The sequence below is a fragment of the Aethalodelphis obliquidens genome, unplaced genomic scaffold (genome assembly GCF_003676395.1).
Source record: "Aethalodelphis obliquidens isolate GAN/ISIS:26980383/991018 unplaced genomic scaffold, ASM367639v1 scaffold131, whole genome shotgun sequence".
Classification (NCBI taxonomy): domain Eukaryota; kingdom Metazoa; phylum Chordata; class Mammalia; order Artiodactyla; family Delphinidae; genus Aethalodelphis; species Aethalodelphis obliquidens.
The window spans coordinates 666808-689226 of record NW_020838075.1 but is presented as its reverse complement, the minus strand read 5'-3'; the positions used below and the strand labels follow the sequence as shown (position 1 = coordinate 689226).

General features: G+C 51.5%; 2 protein-coding genes and 1 long non-coding RNA gene across 4 annotated transcripts; 1 reads left to right on the top strand and 2 right to left on the bottom strand.

Moving 5' to 3' along the window:
* Window position 1: 1 nt before the first annotated feature.
* LOC113616182 (uncharacterized) lies at window positions 2–5147 on the top strand. Its single transcript, XR_003431242.1, has 3 exons — window positions 2–1181; window positions 3581–3620; window positions 5044–5147. It is a non-coding gene; the product is annotated as an uncharacterized LOC113616182 (long non-coding RNA).
* On the bottom strand, window positions 5144–9422 carry PSORS1C2 (psoriasis susceptibility 1 candidate 2). The gene is given in 4 exon segments (XM_027099512.1): window positions 5144–5735; window positions 5737–6017; window positions 6654–6772; window positions 9314–9422. Coding segments are annotated over 4 exon segments (555 nt in total). The 5' UTR covers window positions 9337–9422; the 3' UTR covers window positions 5144–5603.
* CCHCR1 (coiled-coil alpha-helical rod protein 1) lies at window positions 8837–21970 on the bottom strand. 2 transcript variants are annotated; one of them, XM_027099483.1, is made up of 18 exons: window positions 21743–21970; window positions 21378–21444; window positions 21086–21299; window positions 19029–19332; window positions 16402–16565; window positions 16150–16285; window positions 15842–15952; window positions 15479–15628; window positions 14918–15028; window positions 14600–14706; window positions 11587–11699; window positions 11373–11418; window positions 11077–11213; window positions 10760–10948; window positions 10561–10662; window positions 9584–9735; window positions 9314–9485; window positions 8837–9097 (listed from the first exon to the last, which is right to left on the bottom strand). In XM_027099483.1, the coding sequence occupies exons 1-18, from the start codon at window positions 21956–21958 to the stop codon at window positions 8988–8990; spliced, it is 2601 nt and encodes an 866-aa protein (XP_026955284.1). In that variant the 5' UTR covers window positions 21959–21970; the 3' UTR covers window positions 8837–8987. The 2 variants fall into 2 exon arrangements, with proteins under 2 accessions (XP_026955284.1, XP_026955285.1); XM_027099484.1 differs by lacking the exons at window positions 8837–9097; window positions 9314–9485 and having other exon boundaries at window positions 9697–9809.
* Between the last annotated feature and the right edge of the window lie 449 nt (window positions 21971–22419).

Here is a 22419-nt window from a genome sequence, read left to right as displayed (position 1 = left end):
TATGTCCTTCCTCTTGCCTTCTTTTTCTTCATAGCTCTTATCAGGACGTGATAGCCTATTACATACAACCTGTATGCATCTGCTTGTTGTTCACTTCCCCCACTAGAAGGTAAGCCTCGGGAGGGTGGGGCCCTCCTTTCTGACTCACCGCTGTTTCCCTTTAGTGCTGCGTGGCTCATGGAGGGAACTCAGTTAATAATGAGAGAAAGAATAGATAATGAATGGACCACTTGGGCAAGCAGCCTGGCCTGAATTTTCCTGAGGGCCCCAGCGCCTGCCTCATTTCACCTCATGTGCCTGACTCACCTTAGAGAAGTCACCTTGGCGACTAAGAGGGCATTAGTGGGACCTGATGGAGGCCGGGCGAGTGATGATGTTAGCGGCACGACAAGGAGGACTCTGGAGGGAAACGCCTTGGAGGAGTCTCTATGCTGCCCTCTGGTGGTATGTCGTGGAACATCACAGACGAAGAACTGAGGCTGTCAACCTTGCGTGGGAATTTAGAGATTATTAAGGAAATCCCCTAAATTCACATCCCAGGGCCACGCAGAGATCAGATGGCAGAGTAGGAACAACGAATTGGGTCACAATCCGATGCTTTCACTACTACACCATCCTGTCTGTCCCCATCACAGTTGAGATTATGCTGCAAAAGAGAAGGGTATCAGCTGGAAAAACCTTCGGAGAGAGGTTTGGTTTAATTCGACAAGTTATTTGAGCCAGTGCTAGACACCTGGTGGGCAGTTAGTTAAAGATTAGAGGGAGAAAACGTACAGTAAGAGAGCTTAAGTTTATACCAAAACAAGTCTTTGGTCAGATGAGTTTGAAACATGAAATTGGCAGAGGAGTTAGCACGGGTGTGCCCCTCCCTAATTTAACTTTTATTACATTTTATTGTCATGATTTATTAATACATATTTGTTTCCTCTCTAGACACAGAGCTCCTCGAGGGCAGGGAGGACTGAAACTTCTCCCTGAGATTGTCACCATCACCTAGCACCCCACACAGTAGATGCTCAATAAATGACCATTATATGGGTAAATAGATAAACAAATGAGTCGTTTGGAGTTTCCCTGCCTAGAGATCTTCAAAGGAGAGCAGATAACCAACTCTTCTGTCTAGTCCAAAGACATTATTCGTCTGCCCAAAGGCTGAGGGCTGTGCCCAACGCTTTCTCAAGGTAACTCAGCTTCTATAATTAGATTATACCAAGATACCAGTTCAAGGTTCTTTTCTCTTATTGGCTAAGCATTTATTGACTACCGGCCATGTCCAAGGTACTGAGCCATTATTCTCTAAATCTATTAGAGATCCTATTCTATTATTTAATTGTATGACTCCATGTTGACATAAAATGCAATAGTGTCCCCACCGCAGTCACTCGTAGGTGAGGTCAGTCAAGGCAGATGGGGAAGAATCAGCATCATCTAATCTAAATGGATAAGCTGGCACAGTGGGATCCCCTGTGTTAATATTCCATACCATCCAGTCCCACTCAGCCTCTTCCCAGCTAATAAACACAGCATTTTTAGGTACCAATATCTGTTGCCTATTAATTGGTATTAAAATCTCCAACTACTTTTTTTTTTTTTTTTTGCGGTACGCGGGCCTCTCACTGTTGTGGCCTCTCCCATTGCGGAGCACAGGCTCCGGACGCGCAGGCTCAGCGGCCATGGCCCACGGGCCCAGCCGCTCCGCGGCATGTGGGATCTTCCCGGACCGGCGCACGAACCCGTGTCCCCTGCATCGGCAGGCGGACTCTCAACCACTGCGCCACCAGGGAAGCCCTCCAATTACTTCTTGCTTTCCCTTCCCTCTCCCACTCACCTACCTGTTGTGTCAAACTTGGAAGAGTTGGTTTGGAACTTACATCCAGCTTTGACTTTGGCACTTGTGTTGTCTTGGAAGGTGAGTTAACCTCTGTCAACAGTAGTTTCCTCATCTGTAAAATGGGGTTAATAATTTGCTTTATTGAACACCTTGTGGGCCAAGTACTAGGAGGGAATTAAGGCGTACAAAGACAGACAAGGCACAATCCCTGCCTCAAGAAGCTCATACTTTACAAAGGGAGAAAGACATGGAAACCAATATAATGTGGAAATGATGCAAAGAGCCTGCGATCCTTTCCTGGGTTACATCAGGGACTCAGTTCTTTCCCTCACTTTCTCTCTCCTTTAAGAATGTTTTTCTCTTTCCATTCCCAACAAACTCCATTGCACTGGCTTGAGAAGTTGCTGAGGCAGGGCCAGTTTGAGGAATCCAGACTTCCTTCTTCCCTTCTATCCCATACCTCCCTGCCACAGTACACCAGACAGGTTATGTATGCCTCCCCACAAAGAACACAGTTCTATCCAAGGACAAAGACTTTCAGATATGAGCTCCTGAGCCAGGCACCAAGACCTTCTCTAATTCCCCCCAACCTACTTGTTCCACGACATTTCTTTCTTCTCCAAGCTATAAACTCTTCACTCCGGGAGTTCCCTGATGGCCTAGTGGTTAGGATTCCGGGTTTTCACTGCCACAGCCTGGGTTCAATCCCTGGTTGAGGAACTGAGATCCAACAAGCATCATGATGAGGCCCAAAATGTACATATTTATATACTTATACATTTATATATATTTATATAGATATATAGATATCTCCTTCACTCTAAACATTTTGATCTACTCTCTGTTGCCCAAACTCACCATTCATTAATGAATTCAGCCATTCATAGAACATGTATGTGACGGTTAATTTTATGTGTCAATTTGACTGGGCTAAAGAATGCCCAGAGACCTGGTGAAACCTTACATTCAGGTGTGCCTGTGAGGGTGTTTCTGGAAGAGATTAGCATTTGAATCGGTAGACAGTGTTAAGATCGCCCTCACCAATGTGGGTGGGCACCATCCAATCTGTGAGGGCTGAACGGAACAAAAAGGTGGAGGAAGGGCAAATCTGCTCTCTGTTTGAGCTGGGACACCCATCTTCTCCTGCCCTTGGACATTGGCACTCCTGGCTCTTGGTCTTTGGACTCAGACTGGGATTTACCCCATCAGCCCTCTGATTCTTGGGCCTTTGCACTCATACTGGGACTTAAAACCATCAGCTCCCATGGTTCTCAGGCCTTCGGACTGCGATTAAATTGCTCCACAGGTTTTCCTGATTCTCCAGTTTGCAGACGGCAGATCGTGGACATTCTCAGCCAATTCGTGTAATAAATCTCCACGTATATTCTATTGGTTTTGTTTGTGTGGAGAACCCCAATACAACATATTCAGTGTCCATGAAGGCCCAGGCACTGTATTCCGTGTCAGATTTACACAGATGAATAAAGAGATGGGATAATGTAATTAAAATCAGGACAGGCCTCAGTTCAGATCCCAGTTTTGCCATTTTTCTCCGTATGACCTTGCATGAGTCACTGTACCTCTCCAGGCCTTTGTTTCTCTCCTCTGAGAAATGGTGATAACAATAGGGTTATTGTGCAAATTAAGTGAGAGCTTAATCTCTATGCCTTGGGCAACAGTACCCCTATTGCACATGCGCAGTAAAAAGCAGCTGCAAGGGTTTATAGCAAACTGTTTGTTGTGTCTTAGGTTGGATGTTCCAGAAGCAGATCCTGAGACAAAAATTTAAGTAAAAGGGATTTATTAAAAAGTTATAAGGGTGGGGAGGAGGGAAAGGGAGTGGGGAAGTGGGACCAGGAAGGGCTCCCCCGGCCTAATTTTAGGCTTCCTGAGAATGGGAACTGTATATTTTTATCCGTTATATTCCCCCGTGGCACCTGACATTGCAGGACATATTGAGGGTATGAGATAATGATCGAATGAATGAGTGAATCTAGTCCACTTTGAGGCCTATTAAATTACAGGCTCACACCTACAATTCGCACCTGTTCTAAGATTATTTCCAAACTCTAAACTTAGGGGGCTTTTTGTTTGTTTTATTTCGTTTTTTTTTTTTCAAACCGGTCACATATAGCTTTTGATGGGAGTTACCATGTAAGCAAACTGGGTCCTAAAGCAGTGGATTTTAAGGTCAGGGAACCGTCATTTCTTTTAGGCCCTCTTCAACCCCACCCGGGCCAGCCACTTGATTGACATCGGGCCATTGGGATCTCTGGGCTCCTGCCCTTCCAACTTTCCTGCTCAAATACACCCTTAAAGAATCTGGGGAAACTATGTACCCCTTACACATTTTAAAGTCAACAACTAACATTTTTAATCTTCAGTTTAAACACTGCAAAGGGTACACTTTCTGGGAAATTGTAAATACTTATATATTTAGAAAGTCACATCACTCTTTTAAATGTAGCGGATGGAATATAACACCATAGCCCTTTCATGTTCATTAACACCCTTTTAATAAGTGAACAAGTCCATTAGCCAGTCAGCAAATTTACCTCATTTATTTTTCTTTTTGGTTCCTTTTTCCATTTCATTTTCCCTATAGAGTTTGTTCCTAATGAAATATTGTTTGCATTGTATCACCTTTTTTGTATTTTAGTGTCTTTTTGGAAAGTCTTTTATTGTATATCTCTATAACGAAAATATGTACATATCAATAAATTGGAATTTATTTCCTGTGACCATAAGACTATTTTAAAAACCATTACTCTGCCCTGGGTTTATAATTACAATTATTAAAAGATGCAATTGATCAAAACTACAAATATTGACAATGATTAAACAGAAAAGTACACTTCTACTAAAAATTCATCTCTTCATGAGATGGAAAGGGCTGATTTTTATTTTCCATTGACTTCATTTGGTAGCTCCAGGAAGAGCACCCAGGTTCAGTTCAGGGTGGGCGAGAGAGCTCGGCCTTCCTCTGTCTAGTGAGAGAAGGGTCACTTGTTAATGGAGGCATGTGGAAAAGGAGAACACAGTTCTCAGGCAGATTCATTTTAGGAAGGGACACATATGCTTCTGGAAATTGATCCCCTTACAACTTAGTCCTGCCCACATCCCCCTGGGAGAGTTTTCATGTTCAGCCAGAGGTATGCAAACCATAAGCTATTAAAGAGAGACTTAACTTGGTTTCTCGTTCTCCAAAATAGGGATCCCAGAATGGGAGAAATGTGGGTCTGAATGTCCTTGTAACTCTGAGAGTTGCATTTCCAACCCTCCACTGGCTGAGTTCCACATCCCCATGCATATGGGCAAGACAGGAACTCAGATGACTTCCAGATCTCTGTAGGTCCATGGCTGTTATGAGGGCATCTGAATGTTCAAAGTCCTGCTCATTGGCAAAGACGCAGCCTAGAGTCAAAATTAGAAAACACGGTTTTTTGTTTTCCCATTTCATGGAAGCACCATGGTGTCCTGGTAGTTCCCAGCTGGCGGCCACCAGGTAGCAGCAGAGAACACAGTGCTGCCAGCCCTGCCCGGAGAGTCCCCGGGGTGGGGAAGAGGCGGTGGGAGGGGAGAGGACTGCAGGTGAGGTAGGGGTGTTCACTTTGGCTGTCAGAGGAAAAAGAAGGGGGAGGAGGGAGCTAAAAGCGATCTCAAGAGGGGACAGAAAATATTGAGAACAACACCTTCCGGGTTCAGAATAAAACAGAAGGAATGAGGAAAGGAATTAAGGAGTTAGGCTAAATTGGGGAGAATTCAAGGGAAATCAGAAGGGTAGAGATGGGCTTGAGGGCAGAGGCCCAGGATGCCTCTGGGGGATCCATTGTCTGTACTCCTCCTGGGGTGGGTCAAGATCTGGCTCCTCCTGAGATCCGTGGCCCACCTTAGAGGCAGGTGGGCCAGGGGTTTTCTGGAGGCTGGAGTCCTGCTGGCCGGGGGTCATCAGGCCGGGGAGGTTGAGGGGGATCAGTTCTAGGGGGTACAGGAGGCCAGACTCCAGATTCAGGCAGGTCTCTCCAGGGACGGCTGGGGCCTGGAGGTGGAAGGTCCTCAAAGAGAGGGGGTACCCCTGGCCAGGGGTCACCAGGAATTGGGGGGCCCTGAGGCAATGTTGGGGGGCCCTCCTCCTCTGAGGGCTCTGTGGATGAGGGAGATGGATGGTCTCCGCTGCCTGAGATGCCTGTAGAGGAGGAAGGAGAAAGATAAGAGGTTGTGAGGATCCCCCCTCTCCCCGTAGCTACAGACCCAGGGAGCATCACCTCTCTGCGATGGACCACAGCCTGAGCTGATCCCACAAACAAAACTCAAAAGTAACTCTCACACATTCACAAAATACCAAAGTGATCTTAAAATGACAGGAAACGCCGTCCTGAACTACTGACTGGACCAACTTTAAACTGACAGGATCCCCTGCTCCCCCCACATAAGCTCCATCCAACCCTGGTTGGGACACCCCACTGGCAGGGCCGCTATATGTGTCTGCAGTCCCAAAGCTGTCTACACCCTGGCACCACGTGGCACCCAGACCCCATCTCTAAGATGACCTCCACGCCCTTAACACGGACCTCAGCTCTGATGAACACTCGCCCCACACCTGAATGCTGACCTAAATCGCCACATGCTGCTACACCCAAACCAGCAAAACATTTATTCTGCGCTAAAATGCACCTTCCCGCATCACCTCCATCGCCTTAACTCTTCCCGTCATGTGAATTCCCAGGATCTCCCTATCCCTATGCACCCAGCTCACCCTTGCCTCATCTTTACCGTCCCCCATCACCCCAAATCACACTCCGGGCCTCTATTCCCAGCTCACCTCCGGCAAAACAGGCAAAGGACCAGGATCCCCAGGAGCTTCCAGTTGAGCATCTTGCCTGTCTCCTGGCCCCAAAGTCAGGGGTCGGCTGAGTCTGGGTGCTTGGGGACCCCAAGAGGCTTTACAGGGGAGGAGGGGGAAGAGGAGGCCAATCTCTGGGGAGGGACCGGCCCAGTCACACAAGGAATCACATCCAAACCTAACTGGTCAAACCCATCTGGAAGGCCGTGGCTAATGTGTAACCTCTGGTGGTGTCCCTCACTTTAGTCCCCCAGCTCAGGACCCAGCCACCCAGGCTTTATGGATGACCCAGACCTTGGTCACCCCACCATTGTTTTCATGTCCTCCTTCATACACACCCTGCAGCAACCCCTAATAACAGGGACTTCTACCTCTAGTCCCTCAAGGTCATTGGAAGCCAAGGAATGGGAGCAAACCACGCGTGGGGAAGCAGTGTAATTACAGGGGCTGGGAGGCAGGATGCCGGGCAGGGGGTGGGCAACTGGGGGGAGGACAGGGGGTGTTCCCTTGAACAGCTGGGACACAGCTAGAACGGTCTCAGCTAGTACACCAAGCCTCCCCCACCCATCCCAGTGTGAACCCTCTCCTTGGGGCTCAGCCCTTCCTGGAACTTCCACTTCCCAGCATATGCCTTCTCCAGGCGTGAAGGGGGCCTCCCAAGCAGTGACATCTGAGAATTTCATCCAGGAGCCACCTGGGGTGACTGCAGGTGAAGGAGACAGTATGAGGACATCCTGATTCCTTCTCCGACCCCAGGGCTGCTTCCATCAGTCACACCCAGAGGCTCAGGAAGAAGTTGCCTCAGCTCCCCCTGGCATCTCAGCCTCTTTCTCCTCCCTCTGGAATCCTCCTCACTGCCCCTTGAGCCCCTCTCCGTGTCCTCCGTGTGAACTCTGTGCCCACCCCTTCTCTCCCCTCCTCCTTCAGTTGTCAGTCTGTCTGGTCTGAGTCGTTCAGAGATCCCCCTAGAACTTTTCCTCAGCAAGGACTCCTCTGCCTGGACGTCTCATGAGCCTCTCAGAAGTAACGTGTCCAAACTCACTTCCTCCCCGGGTTGTCCCCCACTGGGTCTGCTCCCCCGCAGTAAGGGACACCACTGTCCCTCGTGGCTCACTTTTGAGGACTTCATTCCTGTCTCTCCTCACCCCGTGGCCACACCCCAAACCCATCCTCCACAGCCAGCCAACAGATCTCTTAAAAATGTAAGTCAAGGGCTTCCCTGATGGCGCAGTGGTTGAGAGTCCGCCTGCCGATGCAGGGGACACGGGTTCGTGCCCCGGTCCGGGAAGATCCCACATGCCGCGGAGAGGCTGGGCCCGTGAGCCAGGGCCGCTGAGCCTGCGCGTCCAGAGCCTGTGCTCCGCAGTGGGAGGGGCCCCAGTGGTGAGAGGCCCGCGTACGGCAAAAAAAAAAAAAAATAAATGTAAGTCAAATCTTGTGTCTGTCCCCAGTTTTAAAAGTACTCTAAGGACTTTCTAGAGTAAAATCCAAGCTCCACCAGGCCTGGCCTCTCCCTGCAGCATCCTCCCTCGGGCTCCCTCCAGCCTCCCGCCTGCCCAGCCTGTGGCCGCCCTCATGCTCCTCCCAGGGGGCTGCACAGCCTGCGCCTCACCTCACCCCGGCCTCAGCACCACATCCCTCCGGAGAGAGGCCTTGCCTGTCCCCCCCATCTAATGCCGCCCCTCCCCACACAGCCAGTTTCTACCACATCACTGTCATTTCTTTCTTCTCTTCATATTCATAGCACTTATTATTGTTTGAAACGGCTCATTTGTTCATGTAAGTACTTGCCCATCCTCTGTCTCTCCCACCGGACTGTAAGTGCCACGGGAGCAGGGACCCGCCCGTCAAGCCCACCACAGTGGCCCCCGGGGCAGGATGCTGCCTGGATCTGTGATTCCTGTCGAACATGTGAATGTTTTATCTGCTTCATTCCTGGCACTGATCACCTTCCAGAGGTAGTTTTAAAACAAAAGTTGAGAATAAAAAGAAACCTGGAGCTTCTCCAAAAACTTCCTGGGCAGCCTAGGAAAGGGGTTTCGAAAACGGAATCGTCTAGAGAAAGAGCTGTGTGGGGGACCACTTCTCACATTTCTCGGACAAGAGAGGCTGCAGGGAGAAAATTTCCTTATATTCCCAGAGAGAACTGTCCAAACAATGGCTCCTACTGCAGTCATCTTTATTGAGCCACGGGAGAATTCACAACATCTTGGCGGCTGTCCCCGAGGGCAGCTGGATGGGAAGGGAGCTGGGCTGGACGCCCTCCCCAACCCACTCCTCCTCCATCCTCATCCCTTCGGTCCTCGCAGCTGCTCAGAGGCAGACAGAAGAAGAGGTCTGGATGTCTCCTTCACAAATAGCTTCCTCTTTGGAAATGGCCTCACTCAGGCCCTGCAAGTCATCGAGCAGGACAGAAAGGGATCCTGGGAAAGAAGACCCCAAGGGACAGGAGGTGGACAAGAGAAGGCTGTCACAGTCACGCCGCAGGATGTTAGGGTTATGAGGGAGAAGGCTCCTGGTCCAAGGCGGGCGTGAACAAGAGAGGCTGTGGGCCTCCAGGGGTCACAGAGAACAAGGCTCATGCATTGCAGAGTGCCTGGAGGAGAGATGCCTGAAGTCCCCCGCCATCTGTCCCTTACCTTTGATGGACTCCTTGGTGCATAGGGCCGCCGCTGGAGGTGCAGGCGCTGAAGACTCTGAGGGCCTGAGGCTGGACTCCACAGGTAACCCCTTATCCGACGGGGAAGGAAGAACTGCCAACAGTCGCTGCTGCTTGTAACGGGAGAGGAGACCCTCTTGCTGCAAGGTGGCCTGGGAAGGAGAGGGTTAAACGCCACCAAGCCCGGGCAGAGTCCCCTCCCCTTTCCACAGCTCTGCTCCCTGAGAAGAGCCCCTCCTCGGCCTCCTACCAGCATGAGGTTCTTGTCTCTCTCCAGCTCCTTCAGGCGCTGGGTCAGCCGCTGTCCCTCCTCCTTTCGGGCCTCATCCTGCAGGCGCCGCAGCTCCTGGTTCCGCTCCTTTTCCCGGGTGGCTTTGCGCTGGATCTGGCGCAGGGAGACCACTACGGGAAAGCCAGGCCACAGAGGGGACGGGTGTTGGGCAGCCTAGAGGCCATGAGGCACCGTGAAAACAAGCCTGGAAGGATGGGCAGGAACACTGGGTCCCAGCTCTGTGCCTCAGGTGAGCCACTGACACCTTGTGGCTTTCAGTCTTCCGTACAGAGGGGAGTCTGATGCTCTAGGAGCCTATGAATCTGCGAACCCAAAGTACCTCCCCCATCACTGACGCTTCCCAGAGTCCTGCAGGGGGAATCTGAATAGGGACTGGATATCAGATTTTGTGCAATTCATGTTCATTTTCTTAAAGTGTGACAATGGTATTGAGGTTACATAGGAAAATATCCTATTTGTGGGAGATGCAGCTGAACAGTCAGGATGTATGCAACCTACTTTCAATAATTCCCCCCCAAATGTTTATATATCAATATGTGTGTATATACAGATAGATAGGAAATGTGACCAAAGGTTAGGAACCGCTGCCTCTAACCAGAGAAGGCATTTGAGCGTCCATTACCTGATTCTTTTAACTTGGCCAGGTGTCTGAAATGTTTCCCAATAAAAAGTTGGGGGTAATCGTTGCTATGAGATGTCAGACTGCCTTTGCGGAGGGGGGTGACTGGGAGGGGCTGCAGGGGATCCAGGGCTGGTCAAGTGCTCTTGCTTGAGCTGGCTATATAGGGGTGTTTACCACCTGAGAATTCATCTTCCTTGATAACTTCATGACTCGCACACTTCAAAAAAGCTTTAAAAATAAAGTTTTTAAAATAACCTCATGCCTCAACACTTCCTTCTTCCTGAAAAGCCACGTCCACCCCAGCCAATCTCACCGGCCTTGGTGTGTTCCCTGCGAGCCTCGTTCAGTCTCCTTTCTGATTCTGAGAGCTGTTCCCGCAGTCGAGTCTCCACTTCGGCCACCTTCTCCTGCAGCGCTGGGGTGGAGGTGCACGTGGGGTGTCAGGCGAGCCTTGGTTCATGGTTCCCACCCCCGCCCCCCCCATGGGTCTGCCCACGCCCCCTCCTGCACACCTTGCCCGTAGACCTCCTGCTGCTGGGTCAGCTCCTGCCGGAGACTGGCAGCCTCCGCCGTGCTCTCCTGCTGGCCCTGGCGAGCCGCCTCCAGCTGCAGCCCCAAACTGGCCAGGGACTCCTGGGTGCGCTGCAGCTCCTGTTCCAGCTGCTGGGCCACTTCACTCAGCTTCTGCCGCTCCGCCTCCCCTGGGAAGACGTGGTGCCCGCTCAGGCTTCTCCGTACCCTAGACCCCAGCTCTTCCCTCTTCCTCTTCATCCCCCAGACTCAGACTTTGGCCCCGGCTCAAGCTCGGTGACTTGAGGACCAGGTGTACCTTGCTCCCGGGCCCGGCCCACCTCCTGCTGGATGATGTGGGCGCTCAGCTGCAGTTCCGTGTCCAGACGGTTCCGTTCCTCCCGCAGCTGCTCCAACTCCAGGCTCATATCCGTGGCCGGTGGGGGTCGGGGGCAGCTGAGACAGGGAAGGGAAACAGAGATGGGGGGAATCACCCAGCTGCCTGACCCCTAAGCCCCCATCCTTCCTCCATCCTCGCTTTTTTGGGTCCCAGCAACCAACACCTTAAAGCCCCACTCCTGCCCCTGATCCACCTCAAAGTGGCCCAAACTTCACCTCTCCTGGCGCAGCTGAGCAAGGGCCAGTTTTCGAGCCATCAGGCCTGGGGAAGAAAAGGCAGAGAGCAACAGAGAGGTGAGTTTGTGGAGGAGAAGAGGGAAAACAGGAGATGCCTGGACTGGTAAGGAGGAGGCAGGAGGGTGGGTGTAGGATGAGAGAGCTGGTGGGGCAGCGGGAAGGGCAGGACGCATCTGGAAGTTGCCCTACCCACCCCGAATGGTGTGGACCTTGCGGACGGCATAGCTGACTCGGCTGCTGAGGCCGGGCAGCCGGGCTGCGGCCCGCGTCACCTCCGCCACAGCGCCCTGGAGCCAGGTCTCAAAGCTGGAGAAGACACACAAAGTCATGACCCTTCAACCCCAACTTCTTTCCAAAAGGACTTGATCCCCTCTATCCTGTACTGCTATGTACGCGGGGAAAGCAGGGAAGGGGAAATCAGAGCAAGGGCAAGAGAAGCTGAAGCCACGAGTAGGGGCCCCAACTCTGTGCCCTGCCAGTCGTGAAAGAAAACTGAGAGCTTAAGCCCCTTAGTGATTGTCAAATAAAACTGATGCAGTTGCTCATAAAAAAAAGCACAGCTAGGGACTTCCCTGGAGGTCCAGTGGTTAAGTCTCCGTACTTCCACTGCGGGGGGTGTGGGTTTGATCCCTGGTCGGGGAACTAAGATCCCGCATGCTGTGTGGCCCAGACAAAAAAAAAAAAAAAAGGCGCAGCTATTTCTGGTCCCAAAACCTACATAAGCTTCTCATTTGCGTCCTTGCAATCAGTGTCTTTAAAAACAACCCTACGGTAAAAACAATAATCAGGTTCATGGGGTCACACCTTATCTGGACTCAGATGCCATCACAAAGTAAAGGGTTCAGTAACATTGATTCCATGGGGGCTAAAACAAGTGCCCTAAAGCAGGCTTATCTCTCGCTGATTCAGGCTTTTGCACCTCAGGCCTCCAGGTGCGTCTCCAGGTTTGGGGAGTCTCCTGCCGCCACGTGCCACGTTTGGGGTGTATGAACTTATGTGCATTCTGCTATGGAACAAAGCCCATAGCTTCCATCAGTTTGCCCCAAGAAGGCATTAAATGACTGTACATCTTTTCAAGCAATGTGCTAAGCTTATTTCTCACGGTCTGCCTTTTGATCACTATTAGGTATCAGAGATCAAAGTTATCCTCTCTAACAAGTCCCTGACACCAACAAAGGCCGGGTCCACGTGCTTTATCAGCTGGCTATGCCCAAAGCAGGATCCGCGAGGCTCATGGAAGTTGAGAAGAACGGGCCCCCTGGGAGGGCCTATGCAGCACCGAGGGGGAAAACAAGCGCACGACAAAGGCCGAAGGCCGTATCCCTAGCAGTACAGCAGAGATCACTTTTATCTGAAAACTGTTTGAGCGGGTGCTTCCAACACCTACTGTGGCTCTTATGAAAGCCTTTTCCTGACAGGATCTCCAAGCCACCAAGAGACTAACAAACCTGGCAACAATCCGAGCTTGGGTTGTTTTAGGCCACGTGGACTTTTTGGCAATAAATCATTAGCAAGGACCATTTCAGTAAAGTCCTGGTATCAAAGTAAAACCCTGTCCACACCGTATCTTTCTGTCTTCCTGGAGGTAGGAGGCACATGCAATGGATTGAATCTGGGCAGTAGTTCATCATAACTGGTCTCTCTAATGCCATGCACGCTTGAAATTTTTCATGAAAAATTTTTTTTTTTTTGGTTAAATTAGTCCTCAAGGTACAAATCCAACAGAAAGGGATGGTAGGCAATCACAATTTTTCTAAGCATCACAATTTTTCTAAGCCAAAACTGTTGTGTGATCCATCTACAAGAGCCTCATGGTAAAAGTGAACATTTACAGAATGCAGACAGTAAGCCAGGCGCTGTGCTGAGAGCTCTCCTCAGACCGCCTCCGTGTCCCCATGTTCAAAGCCGAGGAGGGATTGTTACCTGTGCAAAGAAACCTGTGCTTCTCCTTAGAGGTCTTTCTAAAGGTTATCTAACAACAGCTGTGAAGGAAACACCTAGGAAGTTGGTATCAGAGACAGGCTTGCAATTGATTAAAAAGGAAACTGGCAGGGAGGGGGAAGGGTAAGCTGGGATGAAGTGAGAGAGTGGCATGGACTTATATATACTACCAAATGTAAAATAGATAGCTAGTGGGAAGCAGCCGCATAGCACAGGGAGATAAGCTTCGTGCTTTGTGACCACCTAGAGGGGTGGGATAGGAAGGGTGGGAGGGAGACGCAAGAGGGAAGAGATATGGGGATATATGTATATGTATAGCTGATTCACTGTGTTATATGGCAGAAACTAACACACCATTGTAAAGCAATTATACTCCAAAAAAGATGTTAAAAAAATAAACAAATAAATAAATAAAGGGGGGGAAGGAAACTGCAACAAAGCGAGTCACACGAACTTTCCGGGTTCCCAGGGCACATGAAAGCTACGTTTATGCTATACTGGGGTCCATTAAGTGTGCAATAGCATTACGTCTGAAAAAACAACTAAACATTTTAAAATAGCATTAATTTTAAAACAATGCTGTTGGGAAAAAAGTGGCACCAATAGACTTGCTCGACACAGAGTTGCCACAAACCTTCGATTTGTAGCAGCATCTGTGAAGTTAATAAAGCAAAGTACAATAAAAAGAGGTGCACCTGTGGGTGTGCAGCTTTAAAAGAGATAGATTAAATTTTTTTCAACTCAACAGGGCATGCCCGCAAAATTTGAAACAAAGAAAGAGAGAGAGAGGGAGGGAGGGAGGGAGAGAGAAAGAGAGAAAGAGAGAAAGAAAGAAAGAAAGAGAGAAAGAAAGAGAGAAAGAGAGAAAGAAAGAGAGAAAGAGAGAAAGAAAGAGAGAAAGGAGGGAAGAAAGAAAGATCAAGTGTCCACATTCCCCATCCTCGAACAGTTCTGAAGGTGGAGACCCTCCTAGGTGCTCTATTTAGCTCAAGCCGTTACTAACTGCAAGAGGAAGTTAGTAATACCTCATCTCCAGCCAAACACGCAGTGGGTGGGAGTCATAACAAGTGACCCTGCTGTGAATATGGAGGGGGGTTGCCCCAGGAAAAAACAAACACAAAGATTTTACAGGGCTACATACCTCCAGCCCTGCATCCTCCACGGCCAGCTTTCTAGCCCTTCTTGCCTGAGGCTCTTAAACTCCAAGATGCCCAGGAAGCTGTCGAAGCAGAAATGCTACTCCACCCACCCTGCAGCCCAGATACCTGCTGACAGCGTTCGCCACAAGCTTCAGCTGCTCTTCTGCTGTGGCTGTCTGCTGCTGCTCCCGGCGCCGGGCCTCCTGAGTGCGGCTCAGCTCCGTCTGCAGGGCCTAGGAAGGATATGGTAAAGATGGTCCCCAGAGGACTTCCCTGGCGGTCCAGTGGTTAAGACTGCTCGCTTCCACTGCAGGGGGCACAGGTCTGATCCCTGGTTCGGGGAATTAAGATCCCGCATGCCACGTGGTACAGCCAAAACAAAAGTGTCCCCCTCCCTGGGGTTTCCCTGCCCTCCCTCAGCCTCTGCCCGTCTCAGACACTGACCTTGGCACCCATCCGCTCTACCTCCACCTCTGCAGCTTTGTCCTGCAGGGAGTGCTGCAGGATGGCCTGCTCCTGGCACTGGGTTTTGACTCCTTCCTGGAGCTCGGCCACCTGGGGGAGGAGAGGAGGCAGGTCTAGAGCCAAAGCTGTAGGGGAGGCGCTGGGAAGGAAGGGGCAGGTGCAGGGGTCTCTGAAAGAAGGCCACACATGGAGACAGTAAGCCCGGGTTCCTAAGAATGGAGTCTGGGTCCAGGTTTCCTTCCAGAAGCATGTTCCCCGTGCCCACACCTTAAGGAACTACCCTGTGACCAACCCACCAGGACCCGTGGCCAGCCTCTGCCCGTGGCACCCACCCATCCTTGGACACTGTCACCTTCTGGGGGAAGCCGGCCCACCTCGCCAAATGTAAGCCTCATGAGAGCAGGTCCTTGTCAGCCTTTGCTCAGGGCTGTGCTGCCAGCATGTGGGAACCACCCAAGTATTTGGTGAATAAATGCCACCCCTCCTGTAAGGAGCAGAGAGCTGGGGGAGAGCATGGGGAGAAGGAGGGTGCCAGGCGACCTGTCCCTTCAGCTGCCCCACGCGGTCTCTGTGCTCCAGCTCCTGGGCCTTCAGCTGCACCATGAGGGCAAACACCTTCTCCCGCCAGCGCTTCAGTAGGGACTGGCGCTTCTTGGTGAACTCGGGCTCCAGGCAGTCTGAAGGCTGAACCTGAGGGTGGAGGAAGTGGGGACAGTGTGGGCTCCTGGGGGTGCAGAGGAAGGAGGTGGGTTTTACTTCTTCTGTCCTGCCCAGGCATCAGGAGCCAGAGCAAGAAGAGGCGTTCAGGGGAAGAAAGACGCGGGCAGGTTCTAGGAGCGGCACCCCAACCCCTCCCATGCACAGGGGGCACCCGGGGGTGAGGGGCCTGGGCCAGGGACCTACCCTCCGGGCCAGCTCCTCCTCCTGCATGCAGAGGATGTGCGTGAGGCTCTGCACGCGCACCTGTAGCAGCTCCGTGGTGGTGTGCAGGCCGGCCCGGTCCTCCCGCAGGTGCTTCGGGCAGCGTCGGGGGAGAGAGAGAGAGAGGACAGCTACCTCTTGCCAGGTCTCCCAGTGGCCCTCGGGCGGCGGCCAGTCCGTGTGCCCCTTGACAGCACTGCCTTCTCTCCCGGGGACTGTGCTCTTCTCCAGGGCCCCCTCGCCCAGGACCTGAGCCCTCACGTCCCACCCCATGCCCAGCACTCTCTCACCTGCACGGTTTCTAGAAGCTCCTGTCGCTCTGATTCCCACATCTGACTGTGGACCTCGGGAGGGACCTGCTCCCCCACGTACCTCCTTAGGTTCTCAACCAAGGTCACCTGAGCCTCCAAATCCTCTTGGGTCTTGCTAGGGTTGGGGTGGGAACAGGGTAGCCATCGGGGGGCATCCTGGAGACCCAGCCCACCCACCAACCCACCGAATGCCAGACCAACTGCCCTTCGGTCGCCCACCCGCCCACTCACCTCAGCTGCTTCCGCAGCAGCTCGGCCTCCCTCTGGGCCGCAGCCAGCTCTTCGGCTTCTCCTGACCTCCTGGTTTCCAGACTACTCAGAGACTTCTCCAGGCCCCCAGCTTTGCTAGTCAAACTGGAAAGAGCCTCCCGGTGAGCCTGTGTCAGGGAGGAGAGCTGTGGAGAGAAGGGAGGGCTCAGCAGGGGCCAGCTCGCCCACACCTGGACCTTCCAAATCCGCCCTCTGCTTTGGCCCTGCCCTTCACTCCCACTTTCTGTGACCTTGGACAAGCACCCAAGAAATCGCCCAACTGTGCACAGCAAAACGGAGACCATCCTTGGTGCCTCACTCCCCACCACCCTCCAACCCACCAGCAGCTCCTGTCAGGTCTCCCACCAAAACATTGTCACTTCTCTCCACATCCAGTGCCACCGACCTGAGGCAACCCACCCTCATCTCTGGCCTGGACAATGGCAACCATCTCCTGACCGGTCTTAGAAGCCTCCAGTGGCTTACCACAGCGTTCAGACCGGCTTCCTCCCTGGGCCTGTGAAACCTGTCGTGTCTTGGCCTCTGCCTGCTTCTCTGAGCTCTGTCCTGTTTCTCCCACTGCCCACTCTGCTCCAGCCACAGTGCTCTCCCACCGTCCCCCCAACAAGTCTGCTCTTTCCCACCTCAGAGTCTACCTGGAGGCTTGGCTTCCCCCAGCTCCTCAGATCTCAGTGATGCCGCCTCGTGGGGAAGGCCTCCCCAGACCGCTAATCCTTACCCAGCACCTGTGCTGTCCTATCACCTGTTCGTGCCCTTCCTGCACTTCTTATCATTATGAAATGATCCTGCTTCTGCACGTGCTTACTGTCTGCTTCCCCCCATCCAGAAGGAAGCCCTAGGAAGGCAGGGAGCTTGTCCTTTTCTCACAGCACCACCAACAGTGGTTAAGGGTGTCAGATACGCTGAAAGAGTCACGGTTCGGCTGGTGAAGGAGGGGAAGTGGCTGCCCTCACTTCCGGTCTGCCCGCCTCTAGCCCTATCTCTATACCATAGTCACTGTGAGCTTTTTGAACACGAATCACAAAACTGGTCCTTTTACATATAAAATATAAATCTGATCATGTCATTTCCCTGTTAAAACCTTTCAGCGGTTACCCATTGCTCTTGAGGTAAAGTATAAAGTTGAACAGGCCCAAGGCCTCACACTCCACCCCAACACCCAGAGCCCCTCTCATCGCCTGCACTCAGGCCCCTCTGGCCTCCTCCCGTTCACATCTACTTGCAGCCAAGTGTCACACCAGCCCCCAACACCTCCCCACATGCCTGCCCACCAGCCAACACCTATTTATTTATTTATTTATTTATAGCTGTATTGGGTCTTCGTTGCCGTGTACGGGTCCCCTCCAGCTGCGGCCAGCGGGGGCCACTCCTCGCCACCGCACACGGGCCTCTCATTGCGGTGGCCCCTCCCACTGCAGAGCATGGACTCTAGGCACATGGGCCTCAGCAGTTGTGGCTCGCGGGCTCCAGAGCGAAGGCTCAGTAGCTGTGGCGCATGGGCCCAGCTGCTCCGCAGCATGTGGGATCCTCCCAGACCAGGGCTCGAACCCATGTCCCCTGCACTGGCAGACGGACTCCCAACCACTTCGGCACCGCCAATTCCTATTTAACACAAATGTCAACTTCTTATCATTAAGCATCTTTCATGAAACTAAAGGCTCTTTATATTTTTCTTTGAATGATCTCCTCTGTCCATTTTCTGCCTGGACTGCTGTCTTTCTCTTCTTGATTTCTAGGCACACGTTATATAGTAGGGATATTAGCTTTTTCTTGTGATATGACCTGGAAATATTCTTCTATAGTTTATCACCCTTTAATTTTACTTTTATTTTGTCATTCCTAAGTTTGGTATTATAAAGTCAATATATCAATCTTTTCTTTAATGGCTCTGGATTTTGATTCATAGGTAGAAAGGTTTCCCCATTCCCAGGTTATAAAGGAATTCACCCATATTTTCTTCCAATATCTTTATGGTTTCATTTCCTAACACGTCGACTGGTTAAGGTGGCCTTCCCAAACCCCCAGACCAGTCAGGGCTCCTTTGTCCTTCTCCTTCATGGCTCTTTTCCCAATTGCAATTAATTAATTAGAATTAAATTACGCATTGAATGTGTGTATCCCCCACTAGGCTGTCAGCTCCACCCACAAGGGCAGACAGTTGTCTGATCTGCTCACCCCAGTGTCCAGGCTCTTGTCTCAGGGATGGCAAAGAGTAAGCACGGATAAATGCTTGCTGACTGCATAATCGCCCCTTCCCAGTCCACCTTAGGACCCCACTCCCACCTCCCTCACTCTCCCTCCCACAGTGTTCCCAGATGAACTGGGTACCTGGAGTAAAGTAGAAAGACAAACTACTTCCTACTGGAAGAGGAAGAGGGCTTCAAGTGGTGGGAGGTCTCCTGAGTCCTGGCGGAAAAGGGCAATCTGAATAAGACCAACACATCCAAGTTCTCCCTCTTTCCAGGTCACCTGTTTCTTTCACCTTCAGCAAACATCCATCACCCTTTTCTGCAATGCCTGCTCTTTGCTGGGGAGCTCCTGCCCAGCTCACCACTGTGCAGCTGAACCCTTACCAGGCCCACATTCACCTGCTCTTGGTGCAGCCTCCGAACGTCCTCCAGCTCCCGCTGGCTCCCTTCTTCCAGGTTCTTCCGGACAACCTCGGCCCCAGCCAGGGCAGCACGCAGGCCCTCGGCCTCAGCGCGGCCAGCCTTCTCTGCCCGTGCCAGTGCCTCCAGCTCCATGGCCTGGGCCTCCAACCTCATCTTCTGCTGCAGCGAGGTCTCCCGCAGCACCCGGACCTCCTCCTCGAGCCGCCGCAGCTCTCGCAGCTGCCGAGAGATCAGCTCAGCCTGCTGGCTCAGGGCCTGCGACCCCGCCAGCTCCACGGACCTTCAAAGACAGGTTAGCACAGGTGAGACCTGTCTCTGGTGCTGGGAGGGTGGCCAAGGCATAAATGGAGACAGGAGGAGCAGAGGATCCCTCTGCTCCCATATGGGGAGATGGCAGGGGATGAAGCTGGGCCATGGGGATCTCTGCACTTCCGTCACCATCATCATTGACAACAGTCCTACTAAGCATATCTGGGCCCACAGGACCTAAAGGCTGAGTTCATGGAACATGACCTCTCTCGAGGACAATATACAGGCAGATGTGTTCAACATCAGATGTGCACATCGTTAGGCCACACGTTCTGAACTGGAGAAGCTGGAAGGACACTCAGAGATTTCTGAATTCGGATTTAAGGGCAAGGAAAAGTTGGATGGAGGTGGAAAGAGAGGTCATGGCAACGAGTATCAATATGGTGAGTCCAGGCACTAGTTAAAATCATTTACTGAGTGTTAGGTACACCACATGAGAAGTCTGAGAGTGCAGTACCTCAATAAATTACATAGTCCCAACCGCTGGAGAGCACAGTCTACTGGCGTCACATAAAGTTGAAACCAGCTTATAACATGGCTCTTGACACAGCTCCCTCACTGAGGCCCAGAACCACAGCATTTTCTTTTTCTTAATTTTAATTTCTTTTGGCCGCACCATGCAGCTTGCAGGATCTTAGCTCCCTGACCAGGGGCTGAACCTGTGCCCTTGGCACTGAAAGCAGAGTCCTAACCACTGGACTGCCAGGGAATTCCCCAACACCTTTTTTAAGTGGCAGAGATCTGTAGCCTAGAGAAATGAGGTGACTGGCCAAAGGACCCCTAGCTGGTAGCCAAATTAGTCACAAAGAGTCTCTGTCTCCTGACACTCACTCCAATGCTCCCCTTTCGTCATTATGCTCCTTTCCCCTTGATGGGGTCCAAGGCAGACTCACATGCAATCCACTCAAGAACAAAATGGCAGGATGATGTTCCAGTACATTTGGGAAAAGACACACATGAAACAACAAGAATAAGAACTTTCACAGACAACAAATTGACAGACGACATGGTCAGCTCCGTCAGAATGAATCTATACTACCACAGCACACGGTCTGTACTCCCAGCCCGTACTTCTTCAGCCTGCCTTATACTACACTTAATACAATCAGCCGTGGGTCAACCTATCTCTTCCTTTAGGATTTAAAATTCTTTGATAGGGGCTTCCCTAGTGGCGCAGTGGTAAAGAATCCGCCTGCTAAGGCAGGGGACATGGGTTCGAGCCCTGCTCCAGGAAGATCCCACATGCTGCGGAGCAACTAAGCCCGTGTGCCACAACTACTGAGCCTGCACTCTAGAGCCCACGAGCCACAACTACTGAGCCTGCGCACCTACAGCCCGTGCTCCACAAGAGAAGCCACTGCAATGAGAAGCCCACACACCGTAACGAAGAGTAGCCCCCACTCACTGCAACTAGAGAAAGCCTGTGCGCAACAACAAAGGCCAACACAGTCAAAAACAAAATAAATAGATAGATTCGTTAAAAAAAAATTATCAAAAATAAAATAAAATTCCTTGATATCAGGATCTCTCTTATTTATTTTTGTTATCCTTGTCCCTAGCATCTAGCACACTGCTATTATTTATGCATTGTAGGCAACAACAACTGCTTATATAAAAATGAATAAATTATGGAACTAAGGGCTGAAATAGGGTAAGGAATCTATTTCAGGGAAGAAGCGCCACTGGCAAGCAAGCCCAAGAAAACAGCAACATTAGATCTGTACCTGCCTCTCCACCCTGGCTCCTGCCCTTTGCCAGAAACTTCCTGTCCCCACATGGTCACTTGAGGTCTCTGGTTATCTGGCCGCCTCTCTAAGACATCTTGATGGGCTGGGGGCTGAACCAGGGGAATGTCTGAGACCCACCTGGGAGCCATTCTTGGCAGAGTTGGAAGGGGCCGAACTTGGAAGTGGGATGGGGGAATCAGCCCAGTGGAACCTGAAGAATCATAAGGACAAAGATGGTCAGTTTCCCAGGGAGACATAATCACCAGCCCCCTTGCCAGGTCCCACTGACCTGAAGGTCGAAACATTTCCACATTATTTGAAGTCTCTAGAGTCTGTGTCCAGCCATCTATGTTCCCCTGGACAATAGGAGAAACAAGGACACTCCAATTCAATTTTCAGGCCACCTTCCAAAGAGAGAGCTCCTACAATAACAAAGTCATAATCCTTAAATAACAGCCAGGTCCATCTGACTCTTAGCTCCTCTTATCCTACTTCCCAAAAGAAGTAGGAAATACCCGAAGATCACTTGCTCGTCTCAGTCTGGTTCCTGATAGGACTGTGGCAACAGCCATGAGATGGAGAGAATTTACTGAGACAGGCTGAGAGAGGCTCTGGTTTTACTCATACTTTTAGAATTCTGGGCAGTGCCTTTACCATCCTCTTTAAGTTTCTACAGTCTCTGCCTTCCCCGGATGGAGGTGAGAAAGGACGTATGCAGTACAGAGGCTGTAAGCCCAATCTCCAGAGTTCTCTCCATGGCTCACCAAGGCCTTGGGGAAGCCCATCCAGACACCACCAAGCCATGACTCCTGGGTCCTTCCCTATCAAAGCGCTGGCCCAATGCCTGGCCCCTGATGAATGTGACCACATGTAGGGCAGGACGCCTACCCAGGACCCCCGGGGAATCCAGGCGGCCTAGACCCCTTGGCAGAAAAGCCAGCTTCCTGACGTCGCATCCAAACCCTTCCAGCAACCTTCCTCTCAGTTTCTCTCTATTGCCTCCTCAGCTTCCATCCCTGTCGCCCACCCACCTCTCCAGAGTCCTAGAGCAGAGAGAGGGGTCTTTAAGATCTCCCCACCCTGCCACCCGAATTCATCTATTTTTCCCCCAATCTGGGATTCCTATCCCTCCCTACAACCTAATTTGCTTTCATCCTGAAGAAATTATTCTGGCCCCTCACTCTCTCATCTCCCAATAGCCTGCTCTCCCTTCCTCCTCTCCCCCAGATATGAGTCTTCGCCCTGCTGGACGCTGAGCTCTAAGGCTGTTCGAACCACCTCATTTGTTCCTTTACCCTGCCCTTGCACCCCTCCACCCTATGGCTCCCTGA

Bases quoted from the DNA above. Each gene is read 5' to 3' on its own strand.
- CCHCR1 (XM_027099483.1), bottom strand. From the start codon at position 21,958: ATGTGGTCACATTCATCAGGGGCCAGGCATTGGGCCAGCGCTTTGATA. The intron at 16,286-16,401 runs GTGAGTGGGCGG...CCCCAACCCTAG, and splicing joins CTGCTGCGGAAGCAGCTGAG to CAAGACCCAAGAGGATTTGG. The intron at 15,629-15,841 runs GTAGGTCCCTGG...CTCCACCCTCAG, and splicing joins AGGAGGAGCTGGCCCGGAGG to GTTCAGCCTTCAGACTGCCT.